The sequence below is a fragment of the Eleginops maclovinus genome, chromosome 8, assembly GCF_036324505.1.
Source record: "Eleginops maclovinus isolate JMC-PN-2008 ecotype Puerto Natales chromosome 8, JC_Emac_rtc_rv5, whole genome shotgun sequence".
NCBI lineage: Eukaryota > Metazoa > Chordata > Actinopteri > Perciformes > Eleginopidae > Eleginops > Eleginops maclovinus.
The window spans coordinates 16,449,550-16,465,491 of record NC_086356.1 but is presented as its reverse complement, the minus strand read 5'-3'; the positions used below and the strand labels follow the sequence as shown (position 1 = coordinate 16,465,491).

The 15,942-nt window shown below is 42.0% G+C and overlaps 1 protein-coding gene across 1 annotated transcript; it reads right to left on the bottom strand.

Annotated features, from left to right (window-relative positions):
* Window positions 1-4,163: 4,163 nt before the first annotated feature.
* On the bottom strand, window positions 4,164-8,411 carry LOC134867986 (uncharacterized). Its single transcript, XM_063888821.1, has 3 exons — window positions 8,087-8,411; window positions 4,750-6,453; window positions 4,164-4,488 (listed from the first exon to the last, which is right to left on the bottom strand). Exons 2-3 carry the CDS (start codon window positions 5,387-5,389, stop codon window positions 4,217-4,219), a joined length of 912 nt encoding a protein of 303 aa, XP_063744891.1. The 5' UTR covers window positions 5,390-6,453; window positions 8,087-8,411; the 3' UTR covers window positions 4,164-4,216.
* Window positions 8,412-15,942: the final 7,531 nt, after the last annotated feature.

Sequence of the window (15,942 nt, the reverse complement as noted above, 5' to 3'; positions counted from 1 at the left end):
GGCAGCTTTACGGATCGCAGGACTCCTGAGCTGCGACAGCTATTGACCCATAAACTCCCCCTTTGACTCATCCCATGCCTTCCTTACACAGTATGCCATTAAGGTGATATCCCTGATACAAGCTTCATTTAGGACATAAAGCTACATTTCAATACTGATAAGTTCAATAAGCATTACATGCAAAGGGCAGCTTGAAATGCATCAGTTGAACTACAAACCAAAAATCTTTCAAATATACAGTGCTCAGCGTAAATGAGTACACCCCCTTTGAAAAGTAACATTTTAAACAATATCTCAATGAACACAAAAACTATTTCCAAAATGTTGACAAGACTAAGTTTAATGTAACATCTGTTTAACTTATAACATGAAAGTAATATTAATAATATAACTCAGATTACACATTTTTCAGTTTTACTCAAACAAGGGCGATGCAAAAATGAGTACACCCCACAACAAAAACTACTACATCTAGTACTTTGTTTGGCCTCCATGATTTTTAATGACAGCACCAAGTCTTCTAGGCATGGAATGAACAAGTTGGAAACATTTTGCTACATCAATCTTTTTCCATTCTTCAAGAATGACCTCTTTCAGAGACCGGATGCTGGATGGAGAGTGATGCTCCACTTGTCTCTTCAGAATTCCCCATAGGTGTTCAGTTGTGTTCAGATCAGGAGACATACTTTGCCACTGAATCACTTTCACCCTGTTCTTCTTCAGAAATCCAACAGTGGCCTTAGATGTGTGTTTAGGATCTTTGTCATGTGGGAAAAGTGCACGACGACCAAGGGCACGGAGTGATGGTAGCTTCTTCTCTTTCAGTATAGAGCAGTACATCTGTGAATTCATGATGCCATCAATGAAACGCAGCTCCCTGACACCAGCAGCGCTCATGCAACCCCACATAAGGACACTGCCACCCCCATGTTTCACTGCAGGCACCATGCCTGTTTCTTTGTATTCCTCACCTTTGCGACGCCATACAGTTTTGAAGCCATCAATTCCAAAGACATTTATCTTGGTCTCATCACTCCAGAGTATAGAGTCCCAGTAGTCTTCATCTTTGTCAGCATGGGCCCTGGCAAACTCTAGGCGGGCTTTTTTGTGCCTGGGCTTTAGGAGAGGCTTCCTTTGTGGATGGCACCCATGCATGTCATTCCTCTGCAGTGTACGCCATGTCACGGGAAATAGTCACCCCAGTTTGGCTTTCTACTTCCTTGGGGTCGGGTGCGCTGCCAGAAGGGTGGCAGTGAAAGCAGAGGGTCTCGACGGACCAGACCCAGGCAACAGAAGCTGGCTTTGGAGACGTGGAATGTCACCTCTCTGGGGGGGAAGGAGCTTGTGCGGGAGGTGGAGCGTTACCAGTTGGATCTGGTGGGGCTCACCTCTACGCACAGCGTCAGCTCTGGAACCTTACTTCTTGATAGGGGTTGGACTCTATTTTTCTCCGGAGTGGCCCAAGGTGTGAGGCGCAGAGCGGGTGTGGGGATACTCACAAGCCCCCGGTTGAGTGCCGCTTTGTTGGAGTTTACCCCAGTGGACGAGAGGGTTGCCTCCCTACTCCAATCTCACGGGGGGAAGTCACTGAGGTAGTTAAACAGCTCCACAGTGGCAAAGCCCCGGGGGTGGATGAGATCCGCCCAGAAATGCTGAAGGCTCTGGGTGTTGAGGGACTGTCATGGTTGACACGTCTCATCAACATTGCGTGGAAGTCGGAAACAGTACCGAAGGAGTGGCAGACCGGGGTGGTGGTTCCTCTTTTTAAAAAGGGGGATCAGAGGGTGTGTACCAACTAGAGAGGCATCACATTACTCAGCCTCCCTGGGAAAGTTTACTCTAAGGTGCTGGAAAGGAGGCTCCGGCCGATTGTCGAACCTCAGATTGAAGAGGAACAATGCGGTTTTCGTCCTGGTCGTGGAACGACGGACCAGCTTTTCACTCTCGCAAGGATCCTGGAGGGGGCCTGGGAGTACGCTCATCCGGTCTACATGTGCTTTGTGGATTTGGAGAAGGCGTATGACCGGGTTCCCAGGGAGATACTGTAGGAGGTGCTGCGGGAGTATGGGGTGAGGGGGTCTCTACTCAGGGCCATCCAATCTCTGTACTCTGAGCTGTGTCCGGGTCCTCGGTAGCACGTCGGACCGATTTCCGGTGAGGGTTGGCCTCCGCCAGGGCTGCGCCTTCTCACCAATCCTGTTTGTGATATTCATGGACAGGATTTCTAGGCGTAGTCGTGGGGGAGGGGGTCTGCAGTTCGGTGGGCTAAGGATTGCACCACTGCTTTTTGCAGATGATGTGGTCCTAATGGCTTCATCGGTCTGTGACCTTCAGCACTCACTGGATCGGTTCGCGGCCGAGTGTGAAGCGGCTGGGATGAGGATCAGCACCTCCAAATCTGAGGCCATGGTTCTCAGCAGGAAACCGATGGACTGTCCACTCCAGGTAGGGAATGAGGCCTTACCCCAAGTGAAGGAGTTCAAGTATCTCGGGGTCTTGTTATCGATTGAGGGAGCAATGGAGCGTGAGATGGGCCGGAGAATCGGAGCAGCGGGAGCGGTACTGCAGTCGCTTTACCGCACCGTTGTGACGAAAAGAGAGCTGATCCAGAAGGCAAAGCTCTCTGTCTACCGGGCCATCTTCGTTCCTACCCTCACCTATGGTCATGAAGGATGGGTCATCATGACCGAAAGAACGAGATCGCGGATACAAGCGGCCGAAATGGGATTTCTCCGCAGGGTGGCTGGCATCTCCCTTAGGGATAAGGGGAGAAGTTCAGTCATCCGGGAGGGACTCGAAGTAGAACCGCTGCTCCTTTGCGTTGAAAAGAGCCAGTTGAGGTGGTTCGGGCACCTAGTGAGGATGCCACCTGGGCGCCTACCTAGGGAGGTGTTCCAGGCACGTCCAGCTGGGAAGAGACAGAGGGGTAGACCTAGGACCAGGTGGAGGGATTATATCTCTTCACTGGCCTGGGAGCGTCTTGGAATCCCCCAGTCAGAGCTGGTTGATGTGGCAAGGGAAAGAGAAGTTTGGGGCTCTCTGCTGGAGCTGTTACCTCCGCGACCCTGACGGAAAAGCGGGAGAAGATGGATGGATGGATGGATGGATGGTGGTGCCATTGCTAACAACATGAAATGGGAAGGGGTTTTCTTTAAGTAACACCCTTTCATAGTCAACTGTCTGCTGGACAGCTGTGTAATGGATCATTAGACTCACCTGTGGTTGATAATGGTTAAATTAGACATTTGTAGTCTAAACTTTAGCTTTGCTTTAGAGACTTTCAGTGGGGTGTACTCATTTTTGCATCGCCCTTGTTTGAGTAAAACTGAAAAATGTGTAATCTAAGTTATATTATTAATTTTACTTTCATGTTGTAAGTTAAACAGATGTTACATTAAACTTAGTCTTGTCAACATTTTGGAAATTGTTTTTGTGTTCATTGAGATATTGTTTAAAATGTTACTTTTCAAAGGGGGTGTACTCATTTACGCTGAGCACTGTACTGTCTCAACTGGAGCAGTGGACAGATGGACCTACTTTACACAGGACCATTTTCCATACCTATTAGTTTACAACTGTCCAATGTGATACAAAATACATGCTATAATGCAATGCTAGATAGATATACCAATATAAAAGGTGATACCTAGGGATTTCATAATAATCTAAAGCGGCTAAACACTCCTTTGCAACATCCTAACATTATTAGGACATTAACCCTTTTTGCCCGGCGTTGGCCCAGGTGTGCAACGCTCTCTCTTGTCATTCTCCCACAGCTACACTTTTTTCCATTCATTACTTTTTATTTGCAACAACACGAAGGCCATTGAGCAGATATTGTTGGAAAGTGTGCACCATTCATTCTGTTCTTGGACATTTGAGAGGCAGTGAGTTGCAGTCAGAAGGAGGATATGAAAGCTATTCAATTATACTTGTGGTCAGAGCTGGGCACAAATACATCATAAAGTATTTTGATACAAAATACAAATACTTGATCAAAAAATGTATCAAAATAAAATACAAAAATACTGGTCTGGAAAATGTATTTAAATACAATACAAGTATTTTGTATTTTGAAAATACAAAAATACACGCGAGATAATGCCTGTATTGAATACTGTCTGTAAACTGAGGAATGTACAATAAATAAAAAAGGAGACAGCTAACGCTACATTCAAATCCATTTTATTTTATCCATATTAAACAGAAAAACAGATCAGTTGTTCTTCAGGACAACCAACTTCTCCAGCATATCTGGTGTTAATGACCTTCTGTGAGGCCGGTTCACTAAGCCAGCAAAAGAAAACAGGCGCTCAACCGGGGCTGAGGATGGTAGGGTTGTGTTAAATCTCACAAAAAGCTGTTTCATCAAAGGGTATGCATTTAGTGAAGCCAGGTCTTTTCTGGGATCCTCCAAAAAATGAAGGGTCTCCAGTTCCGCCTTGCTGTGGCTGGGCAAGGCCTCGGCCTCCAGCTGGTTGACTGTTCCTGTAGAGATTGAAGACAACAGAAAAAAAACAAGAGCAATCAGAGATGGCAAGCTGGCCTCTGCCAGACACTATGCATGGACAAACAGACAGATAGACAACAATCAGACAGGGTCATAGCAATACCTAGCACAAACTCCCCCCCGAGGACCAAATAATGCATTCTTCAAAGTATAAATACTGAAATTGTCACCAAAAGGTAAAACATGCTATTGTAAATTACATAATTAAGTATTTTAAAGTGTAAAGAAATTCTTCTCACCTTGATCAGTGAACACAAAGAATTCGTCATTCTCCTCTGTGCTCGGTGTGGTCCCGTCACTCTCTGAGAGAAGTCCGAGTTCGTCTGCTGAGTGCAGCATCAGTTGCTGTATTCGCCTCTTCTCAGAAGCCAACCTCTGGGGTAACCACCTCATCTTAAAGTATGGGTGTGTTGTGGTTGCCAGGATGGCCTCATTCACGTCATGCTCCAGCATCAGAAAATTGTGGAAGCGTTTTTTGAACCCTGCTATGGTTGCTTGAAGAACGTGTGAGCAGTACCTCAAGTTTGATGCTTGCAGATCCTCCAGCTTGGCTTGAATGGTGAAAAGTGTTGGCAACAGCTCACCATAATAGCATGCAGATTGCCCTTGAAGCCGATCTATTGAGATGGCAATCGGTCGTAACACTCTGCAAAATTCCTCAATGTAGTCCAGTTCGACTTCCCTGAATGGTGGAAGTTGCAGGGCAGTCATGGCATCAGGGAGCTTGTCACGCAAGAATGACAACTGACTCAAGGAGTCATGCAGAGAATTCCACCTTGTAATGCAGGGTGTCTTGAGTTGCTGCTCGATTACTTTGCCTAGCGTTTCAGCACTCTTTGGTCTGCCAGATGCTGTCCATAATGCTGAGCACTTCGCCATCGTTGAATGATTCAGCCTGCTGAGAGTTGCATTGCTAGTGATCGATTTCTTGACATCAGTAGTTGAGATTAAACTCAGAGTATGTGTCGCACACCGGAGGTGTGGTGGTAAAATGATGGAACACTCAGATGCTTCTTCTCTCTCAGGATCTATGACCAGGAAGGACAGCTCATCGTCCAGCTCTTCAACTTCATCTGGGTCATTTGTTTTTCCAGTGACACTGAACTCTTTAAAGGCCTTTGCAAAGTTGGATGCATTATCAGTAACTGTAGACACAATGGTGTCTGAAGACAGCCCATATTCTGTGTGAATCTCATCCAACAGTTCTGCTATTCGGTTATAAGTATGGGGCCTGGAAAATGCCTAACGGCAAGAGCGGCTGACTGCCTTTCCAGCGTGTCTCCATTGATCCAATGTACTGTTGCTCCCAAATAACTGGTTTTCTTTGTTGACCAAATATCCACTGTTGTACAAACACGGCGAACATTTTTAAGCGTCTCTTTTAGGAATGCTTTTTTTGTTGCAAATTCTTCATCAATCCGTCGTCCGAGTGTCCGTCTGGACATTACATTGGCACCTGGGTGAAGTCCCTGCACAAGCTCGATGAATTCTGTTTGTTCAACGGTGGCTAATGAGTGCATTCCTTTGACAACAAAGGATTTCACAAGGGAGTCGACTTTACTTTGTGATATTGTTGGGCTAGCATGGTCAAACAAACGAGTCTGCCTTAATGATGTTTTGGCTTTCTTCTGCTGGCCACTTGCACTTTCCTTTTTGTAATTTTCAAATTCCTGTAGATTCTCTGGGTGTTTTCTTTTCAAATGTGTCTTGAAATTTGTTGTTGCTTGATAAGAGCCACAAATAATGGCTTTCTTGGTTGTGCACAGCTGACACTCAGCTTCTATCTTTCCACTTGGATTTTGAGATACTACTTTGAAGAATTTCCCATCCAATATGGCACACCTAGGCCCAGTGGTACCTTCTGAAGATGTGGTGGCTTGAGGCTCACCTGACGCCTCTTCATCATCATGATTGTCACTCATCTCAGTTCAGTGGGACATCCTCTATTTCAAACGAAATTGTCAAAAAAAAAGTTGTTAGTCAGTTACTCTTCAACAGACACACACTTAAATCACATCATAAAAAAAGGAAAAACAATTAAATCCGAAACTGACTACTATATGCACTTGCATGAAAGGGCTCTTCTAACCTGCCAAGTGAAATATTACCTAGGATACTAATGATAAAGCGTTTGGAAGTGGAAAAACTAAAAGCCAGAGGTGTCAAAAGTAAAAGTAAAAGTACATTTTCTGGTGTAAGTACAACACTAGCACGTGGTAGCCTATTACATAGCTGTTAGACCATTTACTCCATTGTACCTAATGGGATAGATAGACTGCGTTGTTACTGAAAAACACTTCTAACAATCTAACAAGGACCCACCACAAACTTGATCCAACCAGTGTAGTCAGCTGATCGTAAGACAAGTACACAGGTCTACTGGTTACTCAGATAAGTTACCTGTGTTGGAAGGAAACTGTGTTTCTTTTCTTTCTTTTTTTTTTAACTTTTACTTTTGACATCTCTGCTAACAGCTGAGCTAAGCTCCATGCACAAAACTAACTACTATGCGCCATAACAGGCAGTGACTCCAAATCTAGTGATCTACAGATACTGAATTAGTTTTCAATAAATACAAATATAAAATAAATAATATGCCCTAGAAATGCTTAATACAGCCTACTGTATTGGTCTCTAATGGACTATTAAAAAAAAAAAAAGCCAAGTGTGAATATGATTTTAGAAGCTAAATGTGTAGTTTAAGATTATATAAAAGTGGGTTTTCAAGGATCCTCCCTAGCTTTGGTTGGAGCTCTAACAGGAACTGAATCTCCATATAATTAGTTAGTATGAATCAACATAGAAGACTTAATATTATTCAGAAATGCTTAGACCTAGCCTACTGCTCTATGATGGACATTTGTCAAGTGGCCCAAGCCCCTAAACAACACAATTTTCTCACGTTTTTTCACAATAAATAAATAAGTACTTTATTGACAGGTTATAGTTATGGATCGTTCTGGGCTCAAAACATTGTTATGAGCCCAGTTTAGCCTATCTCATTCTTTCGTTTGGTAATAGAATTTGGTACCGAGTGGAAAAGGAATTCGCCAGCTCGAGGTCTTGCCGTGGGAGGGAACATGCCTGCGAGGGCTCCTACAACATCACTAGGCCGATACAGGGGCTATTACGGGTTTAAACACAAAACTGGCGTTATTTGTTTTATTGGGGGTCATAGAAACGGGTCCTTTCTCGTTTAACATCAAATAATATGGCCGTGTTCCTCTACCGTTTCATCCAATTTAAAATTGGATCTCCTAACTGTCCTCAGTGAGAGTGACTAATTTAATCACCATATCTTACGTTTAGTACTAGTTTACCTTTTGCGAGTCAAGCATTCATGTTTGACCTCTCTGGTCTATATTTGATAAGCTACCTAGGCTACACTCTAAGAAACTTGCTCAATTTCGCTGACCTAAGCAATTTGACTGACCGTCATTTATCAACCCCTGCCTATCAAACACTCATCATTCAAGAGAAAGCTAACACTCGAAAATAGTCTAGTGCTTATGGTGTAATTCTGTTGACAATGTGTGTGGGAAGACTGTAGCATTTTTTTTATACAAAACATTTCACCTTAGTGTTGTTTCATGCCTCGAAAAGCCAGCAACAGAGCCGTGTAGGTGCAGGTCCTCTTCACTGCTGTAGTAGTGATGACTGCTGACGTCGCGGAGAAAAAATGGTCGCATTCAAGTCTCGATTGGGCGTGTCACGTGATTTACGTCTTGACCCAAAGATCTCTGGTGATTCGCTTAGTTTTACTGATTTAAAAAAAAGGTTTTTTGCAAAGTATTTTTGTATTTAAAATACCCAAATACAGCACCTCAAAGTATTTAAATACAAACTACATTTCATTTTTTCCAATCTTGTAAAAATACAAAATGCAAAATACTGAAAAGTATTTTAAATACGTATTTCAAATACATGTAGTTAAAATACTGCCCAGCTCTGCTTGTGGTAATATTATCTAGAAAAAGAAAACTTGAAAAATGTTGATACGATCTCTAGGCATAAAGTTCTGTGTACATGGGAAAAACAAACCTTGACATCTCCTCGGACACACAAATAAATACTGATTCACTTAAGGGAACTCCTACCTTTGTTTTTAACTCAACGCAGCATTTCTCTTTGTTTCCTCTCCAGTAATCATTCTACATTCTCATTTCTGTCACTGCTGTTCACCCTGCTGCTCGTCTTTATCTCATTTCATCGGTCTCCTCCCTTCTTACACTGTTCTCTCATCCTCATTCCCCCACTGGCCATCCCACGCCCTCCAGTTCAGCCTGTCAGCTTAAATAAAAAAGACAAAAAGGTGGGAAAATAGACAGAAAGAATTAATAGAAGATAGAAGATTAGGGACAGCTTCACTCCTCCACTCTGTTCTCCTCCGCCTCCCACCATGTCAAGCAAATAGTTTCCAGAGGCCCCTGTTCCACATTAGCTTAGTTTGCTATTCAGCTGATCCATCGACTTAATGCAATCCCCTAAATGCCTGCTGCATGGCCTCACTGACAGTGACATATTTGTTTTGCAGCCCTCTGCAATCTGATGTCTGCCACCCTACTCAAGATTTGGTTAATGCCTCTCATTCTGAGTACTGTACTTGGCTGCGACTGTGTTGGCAGAACATCTCAAAGTCTTTCTCGCCTGCTATTGGTTGGCAAGGTGTCGGGGAACTAATAAGCCAAAAGTCTTATCTATTTGTTCTCACCAAAGGCGATGTTTTTTAAATAACTAGACAACACCATTTGTTGTACATTTAACTAGCTCCTTAAAGGGACTGTCAAAATCTAGCTTAGCTTTAACTAGGCAAGCTTTGTATTTGTCCTTTTATTGAAACATGCATTAGGAGTTTGAACAATGGTGTCTTTTTTTTGCCTCCCTAAAACACAATGGCAATAGGTTAAGAAATGGATAAAACAGATTGTGCAATTGTTAGCGTGTCTGGCTAGCCAGCTTACAGAATGGTTTCTTCCAAGGCCACCATCATGTCATCGGATAATTACACTATTAACTGTGGCCAAATAAATGTTGGGAAAGCAGTCATTGTGCTTATTTTCGTAATGGAAAATTCCGTCATCATTGTGAAGGGTGCAAAAATTATGAATATTAGGACTTTTCAGCATCAGCCATTGATACAAACAGCCTTTCACCTGCTTATTTAAGACCTCTTTCAAACCCATTCAGCTTTAAGTATTACAAAGTCAGCTGGATAAGTCCTTTTTAACCAAATAAGCTAAAAATCAGATTATTTAGCCAGCCAGCTCCAGCTAACAGATGTAATTTAATCGGGAAAATGAAAGAAAAACGAGAGGCATAGTGACAGGAACAGAGAAAGGTTTGGCTTTATGAAAGGTCTAGTTGAGTTGACCTTACATTTATTCAGATTTATTCAAAATAAATCATGTTCAACAGGAGCTGTCCTCCACTTCCGTCCTTTTCCCATGTTATCCCTCTCTATCAGTTCTTTCCCTCTCCATGTGTCAGACTCAAGGCTTAGATTGATGTCAGACACAAGAAGAGATCACAGCATCTGTCTTTTGATTGAATCCTGCAGGTGGGAAGACAAAGTTGGAAAACTGGACTCTCACAAGATTTGACCTCCCCGCCCCTGACATGACCCCACTGCCTCACATCTGGTGGAAGGAAATGGACGAGAGGTTAAGAAGGGAGTCATTGACCCAAATTAAAGACAAAGAAGAACAAAGGCCTTGAGCAGAAAGCATTTTGTCTTCTTAAGGGCCTTTTTTTGCAAGTCTCTGTGTTGCCATCATGGCGTTGTTATATTTCACCTACTTTCTCTCTGCAATCTAACTTTTTATTGCACCTCAAGTTGTTTTTTTCTAACCTATTATAAATATTGTATTCCACATTTGAACGCCATGGTGTATTTGTTTGTTTTTATGTTGTTGTATGTTACCGTTTTTCTCTGTGAACAAGCTGCTCGTAACTTATCGGCCCTAGGTGAAATGAATAAAGGTTTGAAATTCGAATGAATAACGGGAAATTACAACATGACGTCTTGTTCAATATCATTTAACATTTTTATGCACAGTATTTGGTATCTGCAGATAATTGTACACATATTTCCGTGCCTTTAAATGTATTTATTTTTAACACAGAGAAAAGATGGATCACATGGCGCTCAAATTATGAGGCTTATCTTAAGAGCCTGAGGCCGTAATGAAATGTATGTACAGTTATGTTGTTTTTTCTTTGGTCTCTTTTTATTCTTAATTATAGGGGAACGTACTTTGGTTTTACAGCTTTTTCTAACTTCTAGCACTCTCAGTTGTATGCCTTTATTGCCGTCACGCACACACACACACACACACACACACACACACACACACACACACACACACACACACACACACACACACACACACACACACACACACACACACACACACACACACACAATGCATGTGATACTTACACTAACACGTACAGCACAATGTCCTCCACTGTTTTTCAGCTTTGCTAATGTGAGTCACACTCACTTTCCTCTCTGCTGCCTATAGAGCTGTATTCAGGTGACATATGACCTGGGTCACGCTAATGATTTATATCCTGTGGTTGCTGCAAACACAATGAGTGAGAGCCACCATGCTACACACACACACACACACACACACACACACACACACACACACACACACACACACACACACACACACACACACACACACACACTTTACAGCATTAAAACACCAGCTGTTACAGCACTGTCTGCATTCATTACACATAATAGGACCATTCAGCTCACATAGTGCACACACACAAACAGAAGCCAAACACACACACTGAGTGCATTACAATGATTGGACAAACATCCCTCACTGTATGTGACCGTGGGTTTGCTACCAACTTTGCTAAACTGTACATTACATATTTTGTTTATCCATTTCAAAACAAATTCATGTTTCCTACAAGCTGGTTTTCATTTTGGAAGTTGAAGTTTTGGCCATCATTACCTCCACCGAAGAGTTTCCAGCTCTGTTTGTTTCTTTGTCTGTCAGCAGGATTACGGAAACACTTCTGGTTCAATTTTCATGAAACTTGGTGGAAAGGTGAAGCATTGGTCAGGAAGAAACCATAACATTTTACAGGTGATTTGCCTTTCTGCATGTCTATTCTCTCCAAGTGTCCTTCTAGTTTTCATCTGTAATATTAACACTTCACTGAACACGTTTTCTACTGAGATTTGGGAATGCTTTGACGATAGGAGTAGACAGGAAACACGAGCAGTCAGATGATCATACAGCAAGTGGAAAAGACAGACTTATTAACGAAAGCAAAGGTGAACTGCAAACTCTATATTGAATAAAAAAGTGAAGTGTTTGCATGTTGTTTTTTATATTTAGATGCTGCCTGTTAATGGTGAAGAATGGCAATTACTTTGGACTGGATTCTGGATAAAATGACGATTAAATAAAAAATGTTTAAAGCCTTATAAAAAGCTTTTTTTGGATGGTTGGAAAAACGTTTTTTCAGTCTGTACATGTTGGTTACATTTGCCCACGTCTCACATGATTCAGTACTTCTCCCACAATGTAATCCCTGGCAGGGTTGAAAAGCCTGAACCAGCACTAAATGTCTCCATTAACAACCGTGACATTGAAATAATTTAAGCTGGATTTGCAGCCCTTAAAGGCGAGTTAGTGCAGGTACGTTTTGTGCTACAGTGGAGTGAATCACATCCTCCTGCTGTTTGATTGTTTCTCAAAAAAGATCTGCCCTTAATAATCACTGAAACAACAATGAAGAGAACATCAGGGCAGTCACGCACCGCCCTGCCCCGCAGCCGTGGTCAGCGCGTGGCCCGCTGTCAAAACATGGCCTGCGTGTCAGCGCTGAGGTCAGGGCTGGGCGAAGAGGAACTGGCACTCCTCACCCTCTCTGGGCGGGGGAGGAAAGAGGGAGGTTAGTGACTGGCAGGACACACAGGGAGAGAGTAAACCAGTGTCCGACAGAGCGGCTGGCCATGGCCGCAGAAAGACGGCGGGGAAGAACCGCCAGCAACGCTTGACTGGACTGTGAGAGGAAAATCCAAAGGCTAGAGGAATATATAGAACTTTTTTTTTAAATAGTTAAACCAAACTGTAAGAAATACTCTGTTTAGTGCTGCAGAGAAAATATAACTTCAGTAAAAGTATGCAAGTAGAAGAACGATTGGTATATTAATTATTCAACATAATGTTAATAAAGTAGAGCTCATTTTTTCCTTTTATAAACTGCAACTCATTATTTTCATCATAAGAAGTTTGATTATTAAGAGGATTATTTAAAAAATTGCGAATCTCGACAATGGAGAAAAAATGTCCCCCTGAGATGTTGTGGAGTAAAAGTACAAGTAAAAAAGACATAATAGTACATATATACTTAAAAAGATAAAATGTAGTCCAAAAACAATGTAACGGTGCTTTAGTACTAGACTTTAAATAATTCTACTGAGTTATATTCTAACACTGAACAAAGGAAAAAGATCCCCAGATGGTCAGGATGAAAGAGATAAAAAAAAATAGACAGACCTTTTAAAAATAAGCTGTCGGAGATGTGTGTTTTCTGTTCTCGTGTGTGTGTGTGTGTGTGTGTGTGTGTGTGTGTGTGTGTGTGTGTGTACGTGTACTGAGAGTGATTTATGGGGGCTGTCTCCCTCTTGCAGCAGTTTGTCTCCTCTAGCATGGAGGATGAATGGCCCACTGTCAGCCCTGCCTCAACCTCTCCTACTGGTCTCTCTCTCAAATTACCTTTCTTCCTCTCTGTCCTCCCCTCTCCTTACTATCTTATCTCCCCACATGCTCTTCCTCTGCATGCACCTTGTCATCCTCACTTCCTTTTACCTCTCTTCTGCTCACTTGGTAGATTTCATCCTTTATTTCCCTGGTTTCATGACCTCAGCTCTCCCATCTGTCACATCTCTCCTGTGTGGATCTGAGATGTGCTTCCTACAAATCCTCGACCGGCAATCTGATCTCTGATTTCAGGGACACTTCATTCCAATCTGGTGCGTCCGTTTCCCAAACTCTGTATCCATATCTGCTTCCCTCTGTCTGATGATTCTCAGGCCACAGGTTGAGTTTGCTTTTTTGCTGACAGAGATGAGAGCAAAGTGACACCTGACTATTTTAGTGATTTCTCTCCCACACACTCCCCCTCCCACTGCTTGAAACACACTTATTAGACTCCTTTATCCCTTCTGTTACATAGTGACATCACTATATAACAACCACGCTTCTATTGACTACTGCTCCAACACATTGTACACGATAGGTTGAGGGGCGGGACGTCTCCAATCAGAGCAGACTGGGCTCTGGTTTCAGACAGATGGTGAAAAGAGGTGCTGCAGCACAGGCAGTATGAGAAAAATAAAGAGCTTTTTGAACATTAAGGCATGGAGACATGTCACAATAATGGCACTTAGTTCAAATATGAACCTGAAATGAGCAGAATATATCTATAAAAATCTAAAATAAAATGATGTTTAATAAAAAAAATTAACAGAACAAAGCTCCATCCAAACAACTCCAAGAGTAAAATCCTGTTTCAAATTAATAACAATGAAATAATGTATAGAAGAATAACAGTGTTCTTCTTTCTGTATCTCTACAATAGAGGTAGCAAAGTGAGCACAAACCATTGAGTCACAATAGCCACATTTATGGGAAACACTGCAGGTTGAAATAAACCAGAATTAACCTTTAACACTTCAAAAGGCATAATATAAAAGTTCAGACGGTATGAAATGGCAGCAAATGGCCGGGAAGCCTTGCTATTTTTATTCCTAATTCATAGAAGATAACCTTTAACAGCATCAGCACACTGTACATCTTCCAGCAGCTGCGAGATGCCAAACGGCTGCAGAATAATGTCTCCCAGTGTCATTAATTGTGCTGTCATTATCATAATTTAACATCCTGCTCACCCCTCTCCATCTTTATCACTGCCTTTTGCTGTTCGGTCATTAATCACACTGAAAGAAGAGGGAGGGAGAGAGGCGGGCAGACAAATGAAATTTTAAAAAAAATGACCTCTCTATCAATCCCATTTCCAACACATTAGAAAGGAAGCACTTTTTCTTACACTCCCCTTAGCTCGCAGCCTTCCTGTGCTAATGGTAGATATACAGTGACACGGTAATGATCTGGCCACGGCTGCAGAGCACAGGCCGTATCGATCAGCGGCTGATTTATTGCAGGTTACGACTGATTATTGGGCCATTAATCAGTCTAGGATTACCCTATCAATAAAACTGCTTACGTTTGTTTGTAAAGTGCTCGCCCGGGCACACAGAGAAGGGCAGTGTGTGTCCAAACATCGGTGACACACTGATACCATTTCAGCTCCAGGATTAACTATTTAAAGAGAGGTATCACTCACCATATGCTGTGAATGAATGTTTATATTGGCAAAAGAAGCTCTTCTGTATTAAGAAAAATCATTGACATTTTCTTGCAGTCTTTTGTTAAGACATTAAAATAGTAAAAACATTCAAAACTAAGGCATCATGACGACTCAGTCGAATAGGGTGCAAGGAATAATAACACCTAATTGAGAAACTAGATTAACCATTTATGTTTGGTTGGGTTTAGCAACAAAAATTAATTGTGCAATGACTTTTATGGCCACTTGGGGAAACAAGTCGAAAACACAAATACAAATGTGCAAACAGTTGCTTATTTGCACTACAGCAATCATGGAGCAACATCCAAAATCAATAATTCAACCATGTTTTCTGTCAATCCGATGAATATGATACAAAAGCTCTCTTTTGAAGCTCTGTTTTGGGTCTCAATCAACCGCCAAGAATAATATCCGTCTTAATGCTCCACTTTGTGTATAGAATACTCTGTCAGTTTTCCGATTAGAACTGTTACTAATGCCAACTTGAGGTGAAATTGAACGAAGCAAAAGATTGTAGTGATAATCCGCTCAACCTTCTTATTCAAATATGATATCGGCTTAAGTCTAGCCGTTAGGGAATAATAGATGACCAGAGAAAAGTGAGATCTCAGCCCAGTAATTTGGGGATTACGAACACTATACTAAATCAAGCTTTAAAGCCAAACACCACAATAAGAGGTTTTACGCAGCCAAATCGATGGATAATACTTCTGCCTTTGCTTTTTAACAGAAAACCTTCACAATTTGCACGACAATAGGTCGCTAGTAGGAAAACGTCACTATAAGAGTTTGAACAAACACAGCCAATGCAGTCTAATGGAAACAGTATGTAAAGTTTTACTTCTACACGTCATAGAAAAGAATAATCCATTAGGCTACCCCTTATAGGGCTTATAATATCTAGCTAATGGCTAAGGATTAATGGCTCCAAACATAAGCCAAAAAAATACATTTAAACTAAGTTAATGATGCATATCTAAAGATGAAGTGCTAAAAGAAACAACAACAACAACATTCAAAAACGA